Raw genomic sequence first — 25,264 nt, 5'->3', positions numbered from 1 at the left:
ACGTTTGTAGATCATATACTTTACATCTCACATTTCTAAAAGAGTGTATCTACATTTTTTACGCAATATGTAGGTTCTGTGATCATTTTAGGGAGTACAATAATCAGTCAAAATTGGCATAAAATGAAGGTATTCAAACACATTTCAGAGGCCAAGTATCTATTTGCGAGTTAAGTAAGTGAATTATAGCGTTAAAGGTGCCTTAATGGAAACATGGAGACCACAGCGTTGATCTAACAGAACAAACATGACAACACTGATTAACGCAGCCTCTGACTCTCTCATGCTGTGGCGTATCTGACCATCCACAGGTAAAAGTAAACAAGCAGCGTGCGGCCATATTTTCACATGTTGTCACCATCACACACACACATACTCACAGCACGTTCCTCAGCCTCCTCCCATGCCGCCTCCTCATTCACTCTTTTAGCTGCAGGAGGAACTTCAAAAAGAGGCCGAACAAAGAGGGGAGCAGGACCCTGTGTGTGTGTGTGTGTGTGTGGGTGTGTGTGTGAGTGAGTGCATTCCATCCTCTTGTCACACATGCACACACGCACTTTGTCTCTCTCTTGCAAATTAATTACTTCCAACTGCCCCTGGAGTCTTTGATGCCAAATAAAGCGATGGGCACTTACAGTAAAGAGGCTGTTTGTGCAGTTTGTGTCTGTTGTGTGTCACTGAGGAAAGTTTAACTTACACTTGAAACTTTATTCTCAAATTCTACCTCACCGCAGTTAATTGTGACATGTAGAAAAAGAAGAAATTTGCATTATGACTATCCCAAAACTACCGCTCTGTTATTCATTTGAAGTCAAAACATTCAGAAGTCACTGCTTGCTCGTAGATGCTCATTGAGTTGTTAAATAGACACAGTTGGACATTCAAAGGCTGTATGAAAAGCTGTGGTGTCAGCACATGGGGCCTCTGTCCTTTTTTAGCTGAAGTACTGCTGCCTTGCTACAACAGCAGTCTCTGGTGGCAGCTGTAGCAACAACAAGTGGTTCCTCAAGACCACAGCTGTCTCAGCGAGAAGAGAGTTAATTTTCAGCACTGTGGGAGGGACAGCCATTAAGCCTGGAGATGTATTCTTTGCGCCTGATTATGTAGGGCTCTATATTTGAAAAGAAGAACCTTAAAATGAATCCTAAACATGATGGGAAGCCAGTATAAAGCAGATAATGGGTGTGATGTGAGTTGTTTTTCTCGACCTGGTCAACAGTCTTAAAGCAGCACTGTAGACCAATTATAGACGCTCCAGAGAAGATAAAAAAGCTTGAATTTAATTAAATGTGTAGTTCAGGTTGTGATATAACAGCCATAAGTTTGGAATTGTTTCTCGGGTGGAAGAAAGAAGAACAGGAAGGTGATTTTATATGTTGTTCGAAGTGCATAGCCTGATTGAAAATAAACCTATATTTCTAAGAGAAGACTTTACCACTGCAAAAAGAAATCCAATGTACCGAGCAACCTTTGGAGCTATGGCACCAATGCAATAATGAGGACCTCAGTTTTTTCAGTGTTTAACTGTAAAAAGTTGTTGGCCACCCAGTCCTTAATGGTAGACAGACAACCTAGTAAAACAGTCACATACAATTGAATATAATCATAACAATGATAGGAGATACATTTAAATTAGCTAAATATATGATGATATAAAAAACATTTTTATAAAAAAGGACCCAATAGAGAACCCTGGAGCACGCCACTGGACAGAGCAGCTGTTTACAGTTCATTAACATTACTGAAAGTGAACTGCAGAAGCCGCAGTGTATAAGGCAAATCATGCCTAAGTTAAAATGATTTAATTGAATGTTAAATGTCTATTAGTGCACTGCCAGATCTCCAATCAATCATGATTTGGATATATGTATAAATATTACGGTGTGTTTATGGAATAATAATTTTTGTTTGTTTGTTTTTACTTAACCTCTCACTTTCTTCTTTAGATATTCATCCAGTCTCTTCTAGAAACTGCTTCAGGTCAGACACCGATTAAATGCCAGTTTGACATCAGACCAAACTTCTGCTATGATCTGACACTATGTAAATAAAAAGCTGAATTTAATCTGTTCAGAGCTCTCAGTCTTGCACAGTGAATTCGTTTCGCAGTTTAACAGTCTCTAATGTTTTGATCATTAATCACTTTTACATGTGTTTAGAGTTTCAGTGACAGACTGAAGGCTTTTTCAGAAAATCTCTATTTATGATCCCTGCAGATAATAAATAATACTTATTCATTCATATATTTTTTTTGTTATGAGTAGAGATGGACTCGTCAAAACAGGTTGTATACACAAGGTTAATCAGAAATGACTTATGTCATTTCCTCATTTATTTATACATGATTTATTTACATACATATACATATACATATACATACATTAAAACATTAGAGTATGATTTTTAATGTACATTTTTGGATAAATCGGTATACACTGCGGAGCAGAGACACACAGGCCTGCAGGTGGGGACAGAGACCTGAGGAGTGCAGACGCTCTCCACGGTAGCCGGTGATCATGAGATGAGAGGACAGTTTCAAATAGTTGGACTCAATGTTGTGCTGCTGTAACATTATACATAAGGTGAATGAGTTATAACAGAGGCTGTGATTGATGATATCAGTTAATATATAAAAAAAGATATTTCTGTGATGAATTATAAGAATGCAGCTGAAGATATGTGTGGAATTGATTAGCTTTGATGTGGGTTATTTCTTTACATCTGCCATGTTTTGATGTCTCATTTAATACACACAGTATCCTATCAAAGCTCTTCATAGTGTCCAACATTTCAGACAGCCTTTGGTTTCCATTAATTCCTCTACAAAATTAAAGGAAAGCTACACAATGTTTGTGTTATTGCATGTTAACAGAGTGCAGACTTTTCGAATCAGTCTGTACTTCATTACAGCTTCATTACCATGTGACAGTAAAAGCAGACATGGTGTTCAGCATGATGGATGATTCAGATTTTTTTAATCTACTAAATATAGCGTTTAACTGAAAGGATGGAAAATACATTAACCAACACAAAATGTAACCATACGTTTGGAGTATGTTATCCATCATACTATAAATGGGCTAAGATGAAGACAGAGCGTTCACCAGTACTCCAGTTATTAGTACACATACTGTGTGTTCATTGTCCCAGGACACTCTGATCCTCTCTCCTGCAGACTTCATGTTTTTGGATTTATTACACTTTTTTTTTGTTTGGACCTTTAAAGCTGCACTAATCAATATTTTTATATCAACAATGGATCAAATGACTGTGTGTAATGTGGAAGGTGCTGCTTGTAGCAACAAACCCACAGAGAAGAAACAGTCATGCAGTTCTCCTCAGCTCTACTGAGCCTTTTAGTCTATTTTAGATCATTACATCAACTCCGCTTTTATCAACCGCGGCTTCAGTTGCAGCAGGCGGCTGTTTTTAGTGAAAAAGCTCTGAATAAATCACTGTACTCTACCTGGCCAGCACCAATCAGCCACTGAAAGAATGGACAGCATATGCATGATGTCACCCATAGGTTTCTGAAGAGACGTTTCGAAGTGTGGTGGCTCTGGCTGCCACCATGTTGGTAAGCCTGCCTCTTCTGCCTCCTGGCTATTCCAAAAATCGGACGTAAATCATTGGTGAACGCCAAATTATGCCTGGGTGCTCTAATAAGCAATCTGTAACGGCACCTGTTGTCAATCAAAATGACATAACTTTAAGTCTTAATGTGATTTAAACAGATGAGTTATATAAAAATTTGGAGTCAGTACAGTTGTCATGAACAGGGAAAACAGTCTTTTGCACCACACTGCTGTGAAGTTTGACATTTCAACATGTGGGCTTATGGAGACTGACTCAATTTGTAGCCAGCCTCAAGTGGCTGTTTGAGGAACTGCAATTTTTGGCACTTCTGCATTGGCTTCACTTCACGGTCACAGAGGTTGCCGCTTGTAATTTAGCAGACAGACGCAGTTAGCAGCTATGTGGAAAATCATATTAATTTCATCATGTGTACATTATTTATTAATGTAATACTTTGGAACTCTGCTTGTGCATGAAGCATCAGCTCTTGTGTTGGTTACAGAGGGAGAATCTTCTTTATCCAGTATGAGGAGGTAACAGTATAGATGCCGATATCCTCCAGCAACACAAAAACCTAAAAACGTTGACAAAGTGATGATAAAAGGACACTCCTGGCTACATGATTTAATTAAGGTGACCTGACTGTCATGTATTGATCCTGATCTGTGCATGTCCTGACATCACGGGGTCAGTTATTTCACCTCATTCCACAGGGTCTGTAATGTGTCTGCATGCCCCGACTCCACGCCCATCCACACATACACATCCCTCCAACACTCATGTGGTGATGGCCCAACCCTAAATAACTTCCATTCTGGTCTGGCTGACCGGCAGCAACCCCTCCTCACAGCAGCTCAGCAAGGGACAGTGAGGAAGGAGAAAGTGTGAGAGGAACAGTGTGTGAAGATGAGAGTTGATATTTGAGCAGCACTGATGGTGTCTTTCACTCCTGTGGCCACATGGATTTACACCATGAGCGTGTGAAGCAGCAGATAACAAACCGTACCCAAACATATATGGATAATCTGATCCGAGGGTTCACCAGGAGATTCTGGGTCTGGGCCGGACCATTTCAGATGAAGGACTGGACTTTGTAGCAGCTATTTCCCAGAAGACTCGGCTTGGCTGCTGGACTTCCTGGACTTACAGGATCTACAGGTTCTGATGACAGATAAAATAACTTACTCACCAAACTATCAAAATACAACTGCAGTATTTCAACCCATCTTTCCGGCATGGCTGGGTGCACAGTGCTGAGTCTGGATATTTGTGATTTATGAGTCAATGTGATCTCTCAGCAGAAAGGTGAGTGTGTGTGCCAGCCTGGGCAGCTTGAACTCTTCTAGAAGATCTAAAAAAGTGATTTCCCTTATGTTTGTCAGACGTTAGGCCTGTGAAATGCTCTGATTCATCAACACAGAAATAGAGTTTCAGAAAGTCCCGACTAAGTCTGTAAGCGCTGCATAAAGACGGGACCCTGCAGGGGTGGTGACAGAATAATACACCGACACCCAGAGCCCAACAATAGCACCTTAAAATGCCTGAGCATCTAGATATCCTGACATATGTTCATCAAGGACGATGTAAGGTTCAACACTGTGTGAACAGAAAAACACAGACACAGTTTGTCAGTAAAGAAGCTCTGACTGGAGGCAGCGGTGCTTTTCAGAAACATAACAGTGTTGTGACTTCATCTGAAGGAGGGGAAAGTGAAAGTGGGTACAGACAGAGAGAGGCTGCTTCATGAGAGAAGTGAAGGAACGGCACACAGGGATAAGATTTAAGATGTATTATTTCTTTTAATGTATGACACTGTTTTATTCTTTTTGCTTTTCTTCGACAGACATCATCACAACGCTGGCATGAGAAAGACTCCAGGCTGGACCTGACCTCAGGCTTACAACTTTGAACTGGATAGACTTTAAACTCCACATCATCCTCTATTGTGCATCCAGAATCTCTTTGAGGCCCTGAAGGAAGATCTCACTGTAGAATATTTATTTCCTGGCCTCTCCTGCAGTCACAACAGTTATGGATTCACAGGCTGGTCCATACCTCAACATGAGGGCCCTCTGCTCGCCTCTGGGTGCTGCCCGCCTCTGCCAGTTAGCTATGGGCTGTGCTGTGATAGCGATGGTAACCCACAGCGCCGGCTTCAGCGGTTCTCAAGGTGTGTTCTGTATGGCGGCGTGGTGCTTCTGCTTCGCCATGACAGTTGTGGTATTTTTCCTGGATGCTACTCGTCTCTACAGCTGCCTGCCCATATCCTGGGAGAACCTCACGGTCACATGTGCTGCCTTTGCGACGCTCATGTAAGTCACATGATCAGATCTTTAGTTGGGTTAGTGATGCAAGTACAATACAAGTGTACAGCCACAGGATGTACCTAGAAATGATCAATCAACACCTCCATTACTGCATATTTTAACAATCTATCCAGCAATTCAAATAGACTGCTTCTTTGAGACATTAATCATTAGACACTGACCTAACTGAACCTCTAAGTAAATAACTTTTTTTTTTTTTACTGTGTAGCACCAAGGTTAGGTTATAAAGGTTTCCAAAAACATTGTTTTGTGTTGTTTTGTCAAACTGTCTGCTGTGGTAAAAAGCTATCATAACCATATTTTCATCAGTTGTCCACATACACACCTTTAAAAGGTGAAAACACTCTGGTTTTGCCCATTAAAAAAAGCTGCTATATAATAAACGTTTTATATTGACAATGACATGTTAGTCTGAGGTGAAAAGAGTTGTTTGTAGTTATGAACCAACAGAGAATTTTATCACCTAATTTTGTAGCACACTTTAAAGGAGTGTTTTACCATCTTTCAGCTCGTTGTTTTGGTTTTCTTCTTTAGCTGCATACCTCAAATTTGTTGGACATGGCTATATTGAACATAGTGGAGCATTTAGCAACAGGAGAGCCAGATATTTTCCCTCAGAGATGAGAGATTAGTGGAGACCAAAAACAGAGCTGAAGGTGAATGAATATTAGACTTAAATTAATCAGGTGAATGATAACGTTGCTCCTTCTCTGCTGTAAACATGTTAGTTAACGACTTCACCATATAAACACAAGATGATAATACATTGGTATTGTGTTGACAGCCTATTGTGCTGCTCCCAAATGATTAATTAAAGATTATAAAAGGAATTTCAGTCAGTGTCTGTATTCATATAACTTTATCATCTACATCTTTTCTGAAGTGGTTTAATAACATCATATGTACACTCATGATTTTCTGTCTTGCCCTGCAGGTATGTGACAGCCTCTGTAGTCTACCCACTGTTCTTTGTCCAATCTGAGTGCCCCTACGCCGGCTGTGATGTCCGAAATTTCCGCATCGCTGTGACCGTCTGCTCCATCCTGGGTACTCTTGCCTACGCGGCTGAAGTGGCCTTGTGCCGAGCCAGGCCAGGCCAGGCTGTGGTGGGCTACATGGCCACCGTCTCTGGCCTCCTCAAAGTCGTTCAAGGCTTTGTGGCCTGCATCATCTTTGGAGCTCTGGCCAACAGGAGCGAGTATTCCCATTATGTTGCCACAATCTACTGTGTTGTCGTCTATGCTTTCTGCTTTGTTCTGACTGTAGTGGTAGTCATAATGACTGTGTGTGGAAGGACCAAGGCTGTGCGCTGCATGTCCTTTGACCGCTTTGTGGTGGTGTGCACCCTCCTGGAAGTTCTGCTCTACCTGAGTGCATCGGTGGTGTGGCCAGTGTTCTGCTTTGACACAAAATATGGTTCTCCATTGAGACCGTCGTCATGCCCACAGGGGAAGTGTCCGTGGGACAGTAAGGTCGTGGTGGCAGTGTTCTCCTCCGTCAACTTTGGACTGTACGTGGCCGACTTGATCTACTCCCAGAGGATACGATTTGTCTCCTCACATATGCACAGTAATTCACGAGTGTAGCAGCAAAAGGAAGCATATTTCTCATCACTGGCTTAACAGGTTTAAGTTACTAAACTGCCTCACTGTTTACGCCTTTGTTTGTGCATTTATTTGATATGCAAAGAGACAGAAAATAATGAGGGGGACAGATGGATTCAAAGATCCCAGGCCCAGGACACCACTGGTGCTGCTCGTGGTCAGCTGCTGAGACACCAAGACATGGCAAATTCAATGTGAAGGACTGTGGAATGTGAACAAGGAATTTTACCACTACGGCCCCTCTGCCACACCCCAGTGAAGTTGACACCCCATCTCTTTAACTCACCCCCGCTGCCCTCTGAGAGATTTCGGACAACAGCCAGCCTCACCCAAGCAGCCAGGGCCTATCCTGCCAAATCCTCATAAACCGAGACTACATTCTTGACCGGCAGCATAAAACACACACATACACACACACACACACACTTACTTGCTGCTTGTATTTCGGCTCAAATAATACATTAAAGTCTTGAATATAAATAGTAAATCTGGCATTGGCATCCGTGGCATCCCTGTCATCTGCAAACCCCACACCAGAGATCGACGCACATTACCCAGGCTGCCAAAAATAAACGCGAGCTGTCTGCACTCATATTGAAGCTGTGAGACAGCATTTATAAGAGGATGGTGTCTTCAAAACCTCTCTATAAAATGCTTCCTTAGGTCTATGATGAAAAAGTAGAGCTAATTTCATCTGACTGCACTGTTAGCATGACCTGCTGTTTGAGCTGCCACGTTTGAAAACACACAATATTCATGATTGCATAATTTGAACAAGGTCAGTGTGTACCAATTTGTCCTCATACAACAGGTCAAATGTAAAAAAACCCATCATCCTTTACTTTCCATTAATAGATTTACACTGTCAATCAGATGATCTGTCTGGTTAGCTGGTTTTTGAGACAGTTATTGTTGTTATTGTTGTTGTTGCTATGGGATTGATACATGGTCATACATGGACTTTAAACTGATATAATCAATATTTTTATGTTCACAATGGATGAAATGAAATGTATGTGAAAGGTTTTGCTCATAGTGATGCAACCACAGCTCTGCTGTTCCTCTCAGCTTTACAGAGCATTTTAGCATCTTACAGCTCATTGCAGTTTTGGTTTTATAAGCCACAACTTTGCTGCTTTAATTCACTCTCACAGCTGTTTTCAGTGAAAAGGCTGTAAGCAACCAACTGTACACTACCTGCTCAGCACCAAAGAGCAGACAGACAAAGTAGGGTACATGGATGAGCATTTAGCAGTTAAAGAGGCAGACATTTCCCTCTGGAGCTGGTGGAGACCAAAAACCAAGCTAAAAGAGGGCGAATATTGGACTTAACTCCAAATGTTGCTCTATTTCTGCTGGATGTGTAAATAGGCAACAATTTGTTAGGAAGTAATATGTCTATGTTGTATTTATAGCTTTTTGTGTTGCCCCTAAGTAGCCAAATCAAATAATGCTACTTTAAATATACATTTTACATGATAAAATAAAAAACAAAGTTCAAAAATATTCTTTAATACAATGAAATTTGTCTTTTTGTCTTTGGTTTTCTTTTATCTGTATGTCACATGAATAAAATGATTGAATAACATTGCTCCTGCCTTTCTGAGATTGTGCCTTTAAATAATGCACTATATTGTTTGGGTTACACCCAAAAAAGTTCCCTTAAACCTGAGGATGCAATTCTGTATGGTTGTTATTCAGGTTGTGAATGACTCCATTGAAGGTTAATACACAACTGAGTAATCATATTTTAAGTAATTCTCAAATGTGGTCTACAGTTTGTGCATCTTGTATTTGCTCCCATCCTTTTTATCATCTCTTCTCTGTCATCTCCATCACCAGAACCAGTTCACGACACAATGTCCCGTCAATCTGAGTGTATAATCCAACAGATATTCATCACAGATCTTTTTGACCACTCCTCAATTATCTTACTAGACAGAGCAGAAGAAAGGCCTAAGTCCTCCCTGACTTTACTTTTATCTTCTTGTTCCACAAGAATAAAACAGAGGAAGACACATGGCCACAATTTAGCCTTACCGGTCTCTCAATGTCCTCCTCCCTTTTCTCTTGGTGAAGATTTGTCTCTTTTCACCCTCCCTCTCTCCACTTCTCTCATGCACATCACACCAGTCAGCCACTTTTTCTCCTCTCCATCGTTCACCCCTCTCTGCTTTGGTCACCTCAGTGTATCTCATCTCTCTAATCCAGGATCAATGTATTCCCCTGTCACATCTGTGAGTGCTATAGATGTATTATATTAAGTCCTCGAGAAGCCACTATGCCACATACGTAAAGCAGAACTGAATCCAACACCAGTTGGCTGCTCTTGTATCCAAATCTGTCTAAGACCACAGAAAACGTCACTGTGTGTCTGAGAGATTTACTTTCAGACAATGTGCCAACTGTTGTTAATTATCAAGTAAATACAAGTGAATAACATGACAGAAAGAGCAGATGAACAGTGGATCGGGGGTTTAAAGAGGCTTATGTTGATTTTTTGCTGTAATAAATGACATGTTGTGTGTGTGTTTATTGCTTTCTAAAGTATTTTCATCCTGCAGAATTATTTCTAACAACAGGCCCTCTGGAAGCAGAGTTTTGTATACTTGCACTCTTAACCTGACTAATATTTACAATGTAGGATATAACATCAATGGAATATGTCAGAGCCCAGAGAAAGCTGCCACTGAAAATGATGGACAGTGTTGCCACGGAGCAATCTGTAGCTCCATTAAGCCCTGTGTACTCCTTGCTCCTCTGCAGAGCCCCATTTAGCAGCTGTTCCATGTTGGGCACTCATTTTTACTTCTCACTCCCTGTGGGCCTCTGTCTTAAACATAACTATGTTTCCACACGCACACACACACACACACACACACACACACACACACACACACACACACACACACACAGCGTATGGTGTATGAACTCTTCTGACAGATGAGCTGCGACAGGTGTCCATCATAACCGTCCCTTCCTGATTCTTCAGCTGGGGGGACATGGAGCAACATGGAGGGACAGGGGACCGCTGGCTGGCTGTCGTGACTAATCTCTGATGGTGCATGTTGCTGATGTCAGCTTCCCCCCGTAGCTCTTGGCTCGTGTTCTGCCAAATGTTGTGTGGAACATTGTTGAGGGCTAAATCTTTGGTCCCAGAGGATTTGAATCTATGCCAGCTCCCCTAGTTTTGCATCCTGTAGAAAGCTACTGTTCACAAAAGACAATGGGCATTCACAGTAATCACAACGTAGCATCAGGTTTAACTTTCAACAATTAAAAATAACAGAAACTACTACCACACATAACATTTTTGCACGGCTGCTGTATTATGTTGGCTCACCCCTGTGAATTTACCACTGTGGATTTGAAATAGCTGACTATATCTTACGATTCTCGTCTGTGGTCCCATTTATAACATTTATATTGTTTACCTGCAACGATTTACAAGGTACAAACTGATTTGTTGCTGTTCAGATTAGATTACATAAAACAAGCAAGCGGGAACCTCTGTGACGGTGAAGTGAAACCAATTCAAAACTGCAGTTCCTCAAGCGACCACTTGAGGCTGGCTCCAGAAGTGAGTCAGTCTCCATAAGCCCCCATATTAAACTAATTAAATTTCACAGCAGAAATAAACATGTTTACAGCCTGGTACAAAAAACTGTTTTGGTCTCTATAACTAATTTCCCCATTCATGACAACTGTACAGAGACTTTTTTTTAAACTCACCTGTTATATTAAGGCTTAAAGTTATGCATAGTTAACAGTGTGGCCGCTTTGATTGACAAGTGGGTGCTGTTACAGGTGCCTTGCTTGCTTACTACACTGATGTAAGTTATAAGAAAATGTAAGTCAGATTTGACTGTTTTACTCAAACTCCCCCTTCACATTAATTCGTACTAAGAGGTCAAAGTACAGAGACAACCAGTCTGGAAACCTTTAAGTACTCAGTCACCATGTAAGTGGACACCAGTGAACCAACAAAAAAAGAGCACAGTCAACGTATATCCTCCTGTGACCTTCTGGCCACACAGTTTGCCCTCTTCAAACTCCTGACTACCTGACACCTTCAGGAACAGAGAAGAAAATCTCTGTTATCTAACTGGGTGAATTCATCCTCACTCTAATACCTGCTGAACTGAGGTTGGAAATCTATAAGACAGCCCTTTTGGGATTTTCATTCTGATTTGTCCATGAGATTTTGCGATGTGCTGTGCGAAATCCTTTATCAGTTTTGGGGTTTACGTAAAATTGATAGCTGACATTACACCAGATGTGTTCGCTTCTCTGCTCTCGTTTCTTTTGTATTCACTCGTATTCATTCTAGTCTCGGACTCATTCTTGTCACTCATTCTTGTCTCAGACTGCGGGAGGGAGATGTATGCACACTGGGGAAAGATTTTCTGTCTGTCTGTGATATTAAATATGCACATCTTCTCTCCCTCAACAAAAGTACTTCTTTCTTTCTCTCTTGCATTTTCTCAATCCTGCTCTTTTGTTCTTATGTTGTCTCAAACACACACACACACACACACACACACACACACACACACACACACACACACACACACACACACACACTCAAATATGCATACACGCCTCTGGGCCCTAATCACTGCATGCAACAAATTGTTGTCAACGCTTCACCTAGATCCGCTTCTTGTTGTGTAAAAGACAACAAAAAACAAAAAAAAAAACAGATTCGTGCACTATGGTATTTTTAATAAATCTCTTGGGGTTTTGTCAAAAAAAGAGAGACCGAATGAGTGTTGTCACGCCTCAGCACACATGCCGAGTCTGAGTGATAGATAGTACAGAGGCAGGCAGTGGTAAATTGACTTTGTGTGTGTATGTGTGTGTCACTGAGAAGCAGAGTTGCAGGGATACGTCAATGAAATTTTCAGCTTGTCTGAGATTAGATTCAGATAACAGTTTGGTGAGTAATTATTTCACAAACCGATGCAACAAGGGGAAGGGTACACAGTGCTGTGCCCCCTCATACACCACTCCATCTGTTATTATTATGTACTTACTACAGAAGGGAATGAATCATCATATTGTTGCCTAATTCCCCAAAATGCTAGATTTTATTCTTAGAAACAGCACACACACACTAGATGAGACAAGCTGACATCCTTTACCTCTAAACCTCCTCCTCTGTCCTGACCTGACAAATCAGGAGAGGAGGTGAAATCAGGGACACTTAAGTTGTGTCATTGCTGTTGTTTTTGAGGTTTTACTGATTGCAATTTTACACACAAAAAGTAGATGATGGCTTTGATGGGTACGATGGGTTACTTTTGGGTGGGTTATATTACTAAATATTAGATCATAAAAAATTAAATTGAAGGGGTATGAAGAATGGACAGAGCATGAGTGATGTCACCCACAAGTTTCCGAAGCGTTGTTTTGAAATATTTGATGCTGGCCACCGCCATGTTGGATGTATTGCTTTATCCGCCTCCAGGTTAATCTAAATATCTGCAAAAACGTGGGTCACCTTATGGGAATTGACTCATTTCTGCAGCCTGTCTCAAGTAGCCTCTCAAGGAATTACAGTTTTTAGCACTTCCACATTGGCTTCATTTTCTAGCCACGGAGGAGGTTGCCGCTTGGTTTAGCTCTAGAAACACTTGATCCTACATTTCCCATAATACAACTGGATAGCATCTTTTATCAGCCCATCATCCCTTCCCAGACATTCAAATTGTTTGAAACCATACACCTCCAGTTTAGTAACACAGACTGTCCCTGATGATATCATTATGACATTATCAGGGTTATTTTATTTCTAAAATCAGTGGAGTGCTCCTTTAAAGGATTACTATTTAGCCATATTAATTACAAACTGGTAGTGTGAAAAAGGCTTTGACACAGCATTAACATCATTATTAAAAGAGATAAAACATTTTTTAAATTAATTATAAACATTTATTGAACATATTTGGACTGATCCTCACAGTATTTCAAATATCCTAGCAATGCAAAATATGACAAACATGACTATTTTAAGGTGTCGTGGTGTACACCTGTAGGGAATTGAGAACTGATATCACTCTACTACTGAAGAGGAAGTACACTAACAGCTGGTGCTGTTTGCGCACCATGCATTCTGCTTTATATATAGACAGCAGCATACGCAATCCCTCAGTCTGCATTCCTGTCCAACAGCACTGTGAGAAAATAAATGGAATGAGGTCTCTCAAAGGAGACATACAGTACCTCTTGTGAAGTGTAAATTTAGTCCGGCATGGCATGGTATGGCATGGGAAGAGGAGGGGGAGGAAGAGACAGGCAGATAGACAGACAGGAGGGTCAGTCCTATTAAAATGTGCAGAAAGGAGATTTTAGCATCAAACTGACAGTTACAGGCCAAGTTCATGGCTAATTTTGAGAATATGCATTGGTAAAGTATCGAGGGATAGGCAGCCAAACTGTTCGAATGCTGTGGCTCATTAGTGCACACGCCATCCGATTCTGCTTTATTTTAGATTCTATCAAATCCGAGGGGAGAGGAAGAAGCACTGGTCGACGGGCTCCTGTTAGAATAACAATCCTTCATTCAAATTCAGGTCCCTCAAATATCACAAGCCACTTCTGGAACCCTTGAGTGTTTGGTGAGTCATCTTCCAATTGCAATTCATTTGCATTCAAAATAATGAACACTGAACATGTGCCCAAATCATTCTGGTGGAACATTTTTCTGTTGGCATGTGAAAAGGTGACGCGTTGTCTGCGGTAATGAATCACAAAAAAAAAAAAAAAGCCAATGATGTCTGGAGTGTCACCTCCAGTATATAAATCCCATCTAATGGTTTTCAAAGTTTATTTCTAGAGAAATCATTTTAAATCAAGGATCAGATAAGTGCCATTACAACTACATAAAGCTGAAATAATTAGTCAACTGACTGAAATTTAATTGGGAACTATTTTGATAAGTGATTAATCACTTGAGTCATTTTTCAAGCAAAAATAGTCATGCCGAATGTTCTCTAGTTCCTGCTTCTCAAATGTGAGGATTTGCTGCTTTTTCTTTGTCATATATGACAGTAGACTGAATATATTTGGTGTTTTGGACAGTTTGTTGGACATAACATTTTAAAGACAAAACAATGTATTGATTAATTGATAACACAGAAATCAGAATTATAATGAAAACAATGTTTGGCTGCTGCTTTTTTTTAGGATGTGAAGTTGAATCTCAAGTCGAGCCTTGCCATCAATCGTGATTCATTCATTAATGCTTGAAGTGTTGAGGTTTCTCTGTTTATATGATCGACTTGGTTGAAGAAGTAAAAGATTTAAAAAATTCACTCAAGTTTACATATATAGGTCACAATAAATACAACCATATACACACCAAAAGGGCTGTTGCAAATGTGGAAGGATGGTGGAGTGATGGGCAGCCAAGTAGCAACACTAAGGAAGCAGGAGCTGAAGAGCACTAGACGAGAGTCCACGCTCCATACTGTGGCCCATGATGAACTTGACCCAGCCAAGTCCCTATAGACTGAGCTACTGCCACTGCCATGTTACATAATTATATCATATATCAATATTTTATATATTTATATTATGTGTACAAATCTTCAAATCATTTATTCAGAGAGAGGTTGATGTATTGATTTTGTCCTATGAATTGATATGTGACTGACATATCATATTTTTGTTGCGTAAACTTTGTAAATAGTTTAATGTAACTGACAGAAGGGCTCAGCCTGGGATTAACAACTGGGTTGTGTGAGTTTTATAAGTATATACATCGTTGTAGCCATGATAGCCATGATTTTTATGGTTGGATGTTTTTTTTGTGTTGTGAGGTGAGGTAGGACCTCTGTAGTGACCTAAACTGTCACAGTTTTCAGAGAAGACATGAGTTGTAATGGATCTACCTCAGAGTCAGAGTAAAAGGTGTTTCAGAGAAAGGTTTTAGCCAGTATTGGTCTGATGTGGGGCTAATGTGTAAACCTTTATCCCAAAATAGACTATATATGAATGATTAAACTTTGTGTCAACAATCAAACAAATTGTTCAAATTTACAACCACAATCTTGCAACTCCATATAAAACTCTTCCTGCAGTGATTTATTTGGTTTGATGTAGGACTTACCTGATGTGCTGTGTTTCCATTACTTATCTATATCTTCCACTTATGTTTCACTTATTATTAAGCACTTATTTTTGGTTAATTATTTTGTTTTCAAAATGTAAAAATAATGACCATGACAATTTTTTAAAAGCAAAAATGTAGGATCAAAACAGAAAAATCTTATTTATCATATTTTTGGCTGATTAATTACTTAAATTGATTTTTTTAGAGATCTGTGGAGGTTCTTCAAGAAGGGCAAATCTTCATAGATCTACAAGCAAGTCAAGTCAATTTAATTTCATTTTTGAGTGTGTGTAGACACTGAACATGTAAAATGTAGACAGGAAAAAGAGGGTTAGTTGGAGCCTCTGTAATGACTTTTGTTAAAGTTTTCATAGAAACACACAGAACAGTACACAAGTTGAGTTAGGGTTATATTATATATATTAGGGCTATATTGTCAAAGTACAGTAAACTCAGATTACCCACGCACAGGCCCAGTCTCTGCTGAATCAGTCCGAATAGAAAGTGTCAGTGCACTATACTGTGTCCAGTATAAACATAACCTACTTTTCTTACCTCACACTTCTTATATCTGACCTACATTTCCTCCTGGCCGCTCTAAATCAGAGGACTGATGCAACTGGGCGTGACGCGGTGTTAAACCCCGCCCAGATTCTCTAATCTAATTTCTCATTGGTCAGAAGCTCCGAGCGGCTCTGTCGTGATTGGCTAGCGTCGCTGTCCCTTACAGCACCGGAGCACATCGTGGTTGGGGGAAAAAAAAAAAAAAGGGAGCCACGTTGACACAAAAAGTGGTGTTTTCAGTTGTTTTCTGCCGCCGGGGAAATAACGGTCACGTCGACAACTTACATCTGTGAACACAGGAGGCTCAGGTGAAACACAGAGGAAGGTAACTGCCTCCGTTTTACATGAATTTGTCGTATTTCTCATTCATTTGTGCTTAAAGCGAGCTAACGGCTAGCAGAGGACAGCAGGGCATCAGCTAGCTTTGGAAATGTGTTATTGTGAATGACTGTGACTGTGTAGCAAACATTAAGGGGTGTTATAATGTGATGTTGCTAACCCCAAAGCACTAACTGTTGACATCAGATGACACTTTAAATACTTGATCCACTTACACTGAACCAGACTCTTAAAGTTTCATGCAGATTGGACTTGATTTGGATGCAGAGCTAAATCTGCCTCATGTCAGTAAAAATCGCCCAGGGGTGCTGACAGACTGTCAGTGTTTCATCATCATTCACTGTCTGTGGACCAGCTCCAGGATTTTTCTCTGGATTACATCATCACCAAAGTCTGTCTCTGTACTTCTTCTACAATCTGAGGCGTGTGTTTGTGCATTGGGGTGTTGTGGGGGAGTTTATTCATAAGCTTGTGGTGCGTTGAGATGTGTGACAGTGTACAACCGGATGGCTGTTACAGGTCAGAGGAGCCACATCATCTAACAGGATGAGTGTTGGATTCATCGGAGCGGGCCAGCTGGCCCACGCACTGGTGAAAGGTTTCACGGCTGCAGGTAAGGCCACTTTCTCAAATCTTTGCCTTTAGGTCAGTGATGTTAAAATCACACACAAGTGATGTTTGGTTGGATGTGGAGAGCAATGCAGTCGCAGCTACACATGCACTGTCAGCACATTTCAGTCTTCAATAAGGCCTATACAGTTGCACAGCTAGACTCATTTAGCTGTTTTCACATATTTATGGCCTCAGTATTATCATTTACTAAATGTTTTTAATGCTCTTTTGTTGTATGTATTCAAGTTATGTAGTTCTTTATCTGTTTCCAAGCTGCTGTAGCGTAAATCTTCCTTCAGGGGATCAGTAAAGTCTTATCTTGCAGTTGTCATTCCCATCTTTTATGTCCTCATACCTTACTGTCCACTTCCTCCTGTTTCCCTCTACAGGTGTGATTGCTACACAGAGGATTACTGCCAGCTCCCCAGATACAGACCTGCCCACTGTGACGGGACTGAGGGTGAGAAGATGAGTTTGTGCTTTGCTGCGTGAGGGGAAGTGAAATGGAAACATCCGTGTGAGCCCGGATGTGTGCAAGCATGGGCTTGCCCAAGAGAGCCATGTTGCGTTGTTGTAATAACACCTGTTTGGCTTTTTTTTTAGACCTCTTAACATCTTCTTTTCATCACCACCAATTTCCCTGTTCTTCTTCTTCTTCTGCAGAAAATGGGAGTGAACATGACGACTAGCAACAAAGAGACAGTCAGTAGGAGCGACGTGCTCTTCCTGGCCGTGAAACCTCACATCATTCCCTTCGTTCTGGATGAGATTGGGCCAGACATCGAGGACCGCCATCTCATAGTGTCCTGTGCGGCAGGTGTCACCATCAACTCCATAGAGAAGGTCAGCCTCACTCTGGCTCTGTTATGGTAAATGGTAAATGGACTGTACTTATATAGCGCCTTTTATAGTCTTTATAGTCTCAAAGCGCTTTTACGCTACATATCTCATTCACCCATTCTCACACATTCATACACTGATGGCATTGGCTGCCATGCAAGGTGCCAACTGTATCAGTTTTAGGAGCTAACCTTTCATACACATTCACACACCGATGGCGCAGCCTTCGGGAGCGATTTGGGGTTCACTGGAACTGGGCTGGAGGAGCCGGATTAATGTGTTTTCTCTCATCCCACCTGTGTTGATCTGTTTTATTTTTAAAAAGAAAGTTTTAAATGCTGCCTCCTCTGCACATCTTTATCCTGTGTTCCCAATCTTGTGATTTCACAGAAGCTGCTTCAGTACCGATCAGCTCCTAAAGTCATGAGGTGCATGACAAATACTCCGGTAGTGGTGAGAGAGGGAGCGACTGTATACGCCACTGGGACACATGCAGAGGTAAAGTAGAGGGGTTATAGAAGCGAATAATTAAGAGAGTCAAATGGCTTATGAGTGAGTTAATGAAGTACACAATGTTTTTCTGACTAATCATCATCACCTTCTTTCAGGTGGAGGACGGCAAGTTGTTGGAGCAGCTGATGGCCAGTGTGGGTTTCTGCACTGAGGTGGAGGAGGACCTCATTGATGCTGTCACCGGGCTGAGTGGCAGTGGACCAGCCTACGTGAGTAACCTCAAGGCTTTTTGTCTTTCACAAGGGGGGTGTATGTGAGGTGCAGATTTATGAATCAGAGTAAAAGGTGTTGCAGAGAAGAAGGTTTTGGCCAGTACTGTGTGACAGTCGCAAGTAAACAAACCCTTTAAGTGAGACTATTATTATTTGACAGTCAAAAAGTAGCGACTAGTGTCGTGAAAAATAAGCAAATCTTTTATAGCTGTAAGAAGCAAATCTTATAAATCATATTTTTACAGTGTTTTTTTTTTGTGTGTGTGTTCATTGACTTAGTTGTCTTGCTTGGTGACTGGTACTTGGTGATGTTTTTTGAGATGTTTTCAGGCTTGAGGTGTAGACAGTAAAAAGAGTGGCAAATGCGTGCCAGGGTTTTTCTGGATCAGGCTACATTTTCCTTTAATGAATGTCTCCTTCAGAAAATATGAAGGAGCCCAGCTGTGGTAATGACTTGTATTGACATGCGTGTATTTCCAAATCTCAATCATTCCTGCTTTATAAAACGGTCACGTCGAACGTACTGCTCGCTCGGCAGACAGAGGTCTGCAGTGGTTGAGGAAATTAAGAATAATTGTGTCTGTGGGTTTTATCTGCTGTTTGCATAAAGCTGGAGCTCCAGACAGGTATTTTTAAATATAGGCTTGAAAGTGTCTGAATAAATCCTAACTGGGGAGACACTAAGGTAACTTTTAATTAAGTGGATGTCAGTGTTAAAGAGTCAAATTACTGTTCCAACTCCAGACTCTACAGACTGAACGCTAAATAATAAGGATGAGGCAAAAGAGCTGGACTAATCACTCATCTGTGACTCAGTTTCCTTACGAATGTAGTTTATATGATGTTTGCATGTTTGTTAAATATGTAATGGCATTGCTACCTAAAGGGAAATCTTGAAATAATATATATATGTGTGTGTGTGTTTCAACAGGCGTTCACAGCGCTGGATGCTCTGGCAGACGGAGGAGTCAAGATGGGTCTTCCCAGGAGACTGGCTGTCAGACTTGGAGCTCAGGCCCTATTGGTCAGTTTGTGTGTGTGTGTGTGTGTGTGTCCGTGTCCGTGTCTGTGTGTGTGTGTGTGTGTGTGTGTGTTTGTGTGGTATTTATGTATCTTTCACTGAGGCTGTTCTCAATATTAAGTCTCTTTGATCCACTGCTCTTCTGCATATTTAGAGACAGATAGAATAGCACTCAACATTTCTACCGTCGGATAACGGCTGAAATGACAGAACCCTTGTGGTTATTCTGACCTGTCTAAAAAGTAAATTTTTTTTAAAAAAGTTCACATATATCTGTTTTCCTTCAGAGTCTATGATGGTAGATGGTAGAAAGATGTAAAAGTAGAAATTTCTAGTTTGGCTGTTTTTCAAAGTGACTAACAAATCATAGATATTTCTTAATTTTGTTAATGCAGACACTGTTTCAATCACAGATTGTCAAATTGATTCACTTCAAACTGTTTTTATTATCATGGCAGCTGCTTCAGGCTCTGTCTTCTGCTCAGCGCTCACTGTGTTCACCTGCTTTTTTCTGCAGAAGTCTTCAGATGTTGTTATTTGTTGTACACAGTAAATACTCTTGGTCTGAGTGTCTTCTCTTGTTTGTAGGAAACACTCACCAAAGGCACTATAGTTGCATAGTCATGTTCGCTTGTTATAAGTTGACAAGCTGCCGGGAAGATCTTTTACAAATTTTACTGTCTGTGCGTCAGATTAGATTTAATTTCCTGAGGGAACTTTATCTTCATCTGCGACTCATTCTCCAGTCCAATGCATGTGTGCACCACTTGCATTATTATGATGACAAAAGCAGCTCTGCTGCTCAGGATGGTACGCTGTATCAGCACTCCATGACTATGCAGGAGCAAACAATAAGTCGTCCTTATATAAATCCCTTATCCCTGTGCATTTCTTAAGTTTGTTCTCGCGTTCCTGTACCTCTTCAGGGAGCAGCTAGGATGCTGCTTGACTCGGAGCAGCACCCCGGCCAACTGAAGGACAACGTGTGCTCACCAGGAGGCGCCACCATCCACGCCCTGCACGTCATGGAGAGCGGCGGCTTCCGCAGCCTCCTGATCAATGCAGTGGAGGCTTCATGCATTAGGACACGGTGAGACAGTCGCACCTGTAAATGACACACAACTACACCATCACCAAGACCTGGTTCCTCAAGTTAATGATCACAGATTCATAGACAAACACACACCTAACTACACTTGTACTGTATATCTAACACTGGGCTTTCCCTTCCTCTCCCAGGGAGCTACAGTTTCTGGCAGACCAGGAGCGGATCTCTCCAGCAGCTATTAAGAAAACCACACTGGACAAGGTGCTCCAGCAGCCCGGAGTCACAGGCAGCGGAGTGGGTAATGGGAACGGCAGATCGGGGCTCAGCCTGTTCAACACCCGCAGCCCCGGGATCAAGAAGAACTGAGTACATAGAGGCAGGCACACACACACAAACGTGTTACAGCTTTAATTATACCAACATGTACACATACTTGCATCTTCTACAGCGGTTCAGCCAGACAGTTTCAAATAAACGGACTCGGGACTGAAATTATATCCAAATCGGCATGAATGCCAAATAATTTATTCATACTGGAGTTATCATGCGGACCATGGACCCAGTGGTGTCACCACCACATTACACACAAGCACAGGTGTATTGTACATTGCTCACAGTTATAGCCTTATGTTGTGATGCAAGATTACTGTCTACACATACACGACGAAGAGCAAAAGTGCATTTACAATCTGTCGTCTGTCTGTGTACGGGCTCTAGACTATCCGGGGCTGTTAAACGGTAATGACCCAGTGGGCCATCATGGGATCCTGGTAGCAGATGGCTGCTGGGATACCATCAAGCTCTTAATGTACGCCTTTAATGTCTTTTAACAGAAATGAAGCCACAATGTAAATCACGTATTACTTTTTTTGTTTTTTTTTGTTTGTGCAACTCATTTTTATTTTGGCCAACAGTGTTGTACTGTTAAAGACTAAATATGGATCGAACAAAACAATTAACTTTATATTTGGTTGTATATTGTTGTATATGAACACTATGGCACATTAATAGCATTGTGCCTTTTTGTGCCCAAATATTATTTCTCAGATATAAAGGCCATTTAAAACTCCTCTGTCAGCATTTTCCTCTCATCCTTCTGTTCATTTGTGCATCTTAAACTGTTTTCTTGAACCTCTTGTCACCACAAAGGCACGATTTACATCTTCTCTCATTGGGGAATGTGCTGTTGTTGCCTGAAAGTGCGATAAGAAATTCATCTACCCAATGAAACGTTCGCTGAAGAATATATTCCTATAGATTATGATGTAAAAGACATACATCGAACATCAATCCGTCCCAATTTTGCAATGTGCTTTATGTTTTTATCCCCATGTTACATGTTATGTATTGATTTGTTTGGCATATTAACCAGTTGAGTTGGTATGCCAGCCAAAAATTCAATATTAAAGAAGCAGAAACAAATACGTGCTTGCTCCAAAACTATTTTTTTTCTTGAAGTGAATATGAGTGGTTTGACTCTTTGCACTGTTTTTTATTCAGTTGCTTTATTTCAGCACCATTCAATTTCCCAAATCTGTGTTTGAGGTTTCCTTTGAGTCAGTAATTAAAAGGCACCCTGCCTGCAGATGGCGCCCTATGATCACATGACTTCTTGCACGTCTGCTAAGATCAGATTACCCTCTTCACATAGTTGCCTGTTGAGAGTGACTTAACATTGACCCTAGACTAGCATCAAATATAACTACACCTATTGGTAAATGGCATTAGCTGCAGTGCTACGGTTACATGCTTCACTCACTCGTCTCATTTAGTCTCCTCTGGTATGTCGCTGCCAGCTCTCTTCCCAATCAGATTCCTCTTCTGCCAAAATCTGTATCCATACATGCATGTATAAACTGTTACTAACAAGAAGTAAACGAATATTTCTTCCCTGGACTGGAGGTGCATTGTGATTGGCTCTCCTAAGAGGAAACACAGTCCAATTATAGCAGCTTTCTGTCAGCAGGACATATGACCATGAGTGGGATTGTGGATTTCTCTCTAGATCCAGCCTTCTCCTCTTCAGTAGTAACTACACCATAGTGTAAAAATACTCCACAAGTGTTGTCAGCTAAAGTATCAAGAGTACTTATTCTACATAATATGTCCCCTATGCCCGATATTATATTTAACATTATTGGATTGTTAATCCTGTTTTGTCAATCTGTAAGAAAATGTATGGAAAATTTTGTTGTTATCTGCAATTGAGGTGGAAATTTAACTAGTACTTGGCAGTTTGGTAGTCCAATGGTTCACAAACTGGGGTCAGACACCCCCTCAATGGGTCACAAGATAAATCTGAGGGGTCATAAGCTGTTTATTAGGAGTGGGAAAGGCAAAAGGCAAAGTTTTACTGCACAAATGTATATCAGTTCCTGAGACTTTTCTAAAAACCTTTTGGGCCTCAAATTAAATGAAACTGTGTGAGAATTTTAGAGGAGAAAATCATTTGCTGGCTTTGTGTGCCAAGGGGCCCAAGACTAGACCTTTCTAAGAGGTCACAAGCGAGAAAGATTCAGACTCAAAGGTTAAACTAAAGAATAGAAGAAGAAGTAGCATGAAATAGAAATTCTCGCACAATATTGAGGTACATGTATTTTGAGTAAATGTCAGTTCTGAATTGGTGTGATAGTAGAGGACAGAAGTGCAGTTACATTTGGGAATGTTAGGAGATTGCCGTAGCTACATCAGACATGAAGTCTGTGAAGTGCTTTCTAGATATTTGGGCCCATTCCTCCTCTCCAGGCTGCTGCGTTTTGGATTAACAGATGCCACTTTGTGTTGGAATGAGATAGGCCTGTGGGTCTATTCAGGCAATACACAGGTGCATAATGGCGAAGTAAAAATGATGGAAGAAAAAGTGATGGTTTGTGAAGAGCCATGTCCTCATTATAATTGAACAATTTATAGCTGTTGTAGGATTAGTTTATTTTCCTTAAACTAATACACACACCAGTGTCCCTTGATTAAATTGCAGGCCCACATGCTCTTAGTGCACTCGGGCTGTTTATTTGTGCGTGCAATGGTTTTTCCTCTGCCGCTGAAGTGTCTTGGTAATCCCTCTTTTATTCCGAAAGGTTATTCTCTGCTTCCTCCTGCCTCTGTCCGTTAAGATTAGCCATTCCTGGAGAGACTTCCATTTGCCTCTCATTATTAGACTTCTGTTACCTTTCGTTGGTCGGGCAGCTTTGAGCACCTCTCTTCCACCTTAGGTGAGGAGGATGTGCTCTGTGTCAATCATCCTGACACTAGCAGAAGGTCTAAAATGGCAGTTCAATGGCAGATAATCCTGAATGGAAAGTTTGGACTGTGAGTATGTGTGTGTGAGAGTGAGAATGAGAGAGAGAGAGAGAGAGAGAGGGAGGCTGTGTGAGCGCACTGCAGCCCAGCATGGGATTTCTATCCACAGGTAGGCCAGATGCTACCTGTCATCTCCATTCAATCAATGTAATCACTGACCTTTGCAAGAACATGGTTGTTTGCATATCGTATCAAGGCCAGGAGGAGTGCCAGAAACCAAGATGAGTGAATAGATGGAAAGGCTTTTTCTGTCCTCCATCACCACCACCGCCAAACATCCAACTAATCCTCTCTAAAATGAAAAACTTGCTTGCAAAGAGACGTGTATGAGCAGTCCGTCTTCCATATTCACAGTTTGTGCACCAGTGTGTTGTCACTGTCTATGTGTGTTTGTGTGAGTGCCATGCACAAGTGTGATCTCTGGGCTGATACGGTATCAGCTTGGTGCAGCTTTCTGGTGAAAGTCACAGAAAGAGAAAGCTCTGACAGGTGCCACATAGTCAGTGAATCTGCAGTATGGGCTTCCCTCTCATGCCAACTTGCAATGTACAAATGAACAGAGGATTCCTGCAGACACATCTCTGGCCTATTAATGCCTATCTGGGAATCAGACGGGCACAGAGGTGTGGAGGAGTGGGTGAATATTATCTGTCTTCTGAGCAATGGTGGAACAAATATTCAGATCTTTTTATTCAAGTAAAAGCAGCAGTACAAGTATGTAAAGATACTCCATTTAAAGTAAATGTGTAAGTATCATCATCGGCATACTATACTGAAATATCCAAAGTAAATTAAGTTGTTTTACAGACTCGCCCCTGTCAAAGTGTTACTGTATTATTGATTATACGTTATTTTATTGGATGATGCTTAAACATAAAATAATGAGAACATAGGATTTTAACGTATGTAGTCAGCAGTTTCCTGTATAAGAAGATTTATATTTACTCATAACAGTGTAGTTTAATAAAAGGTACACTGTCTTTATCTAAAATGTAGAGTAAAAGTATAATGTAGCATAAAATTAAAGTACTCAAAGTGCTCAAAAATAGTAAATTAAGGTAAACTAGCATAAAATAAAAGTAAAAGTACCTCAAAATTGTACTTTAGTATGAGTAAATGTAGTTACTTTCCAACACTGCCTACAAGCTACCAGTATATTGAGTGTTTATACTTGATGTATTTCCTCTGTATA

At 40.9% G+C, this 25,264-nt stretch overlaps 2 protein-coding genes across 2 annotated transcripts; both read left to right on the top strand.

The window, feature by feature from the left end:
* Positions 1-4,099: 4,099 nt before the first annotated feature.
* Positions 4,100-8,999, top strand: LOC104930268 (myeloid-associated differentiation marker-like protein 2). The gene is made up of 3 exons (XM_010745015.3): positions 4,100-4,881; positions 5,420-5,888; positions 6,838-8,999. Exons 2-3 carry the CDS (start codon positions 5,608-5,610, stop codon positions 7,487-7,489), a joined length of 933 nt encoding a protein of 310 aa, XP_010743317.2. The 5' UTR covers positions 4,100-4,881; positions 5,420-5,607; the 3' UTR covers positions 7,490-8,999.
* A 7,356-nt stretch (positions 9,000-16,355) lies between these two features.
* On the top strand, positions 16,356-22,196 carry pycr1b (pyrroline-5-carboxylate reductase 1b). The gene is made up of 9 exons (XM_019260109.2): positions 16,356-16,512; positions 17,046-17,139; positions 17,528-17,598; positions 17,802-17,981; positions 18,369-18,476; positions 18,587-18,700; positions 19,635-19,727; positions 20,651-20,814; positions 20,964-22,196. The coding sequence occupies exons 2-9, from the start codon at positions 17,073-17,075 to the stop codon at positions 21,136-21,138; spliced, it is 972 nt and encodes a 323-aa protein (XP_019115654.1). The 5' UTR covers positions 16,356-16,512; positions 17,046-17,072; the 3' UTR covers positions 21,139-22,196.
* The last annotated feature ends 3,068 nt before the right edge of the window (positions 22,197-25,264 follow it).

This window comes from Larimichthys crocea, chromosome X, assembly GCF_000972845.2.
Source record: "Larimichthys crocea isolate SSNF chromosome X, L_crocea_2.0, whole genome shotgun sequence".
NCBI classification, from domain to species: Eukaryota; Metazoa; Chordata; class Actinopteri; family Sciaenidae; genus Larimichthys; species Larimichthys crocea.
This window is presented reverse-complemented; position numbering and strand designations above follow the sequence as displayed.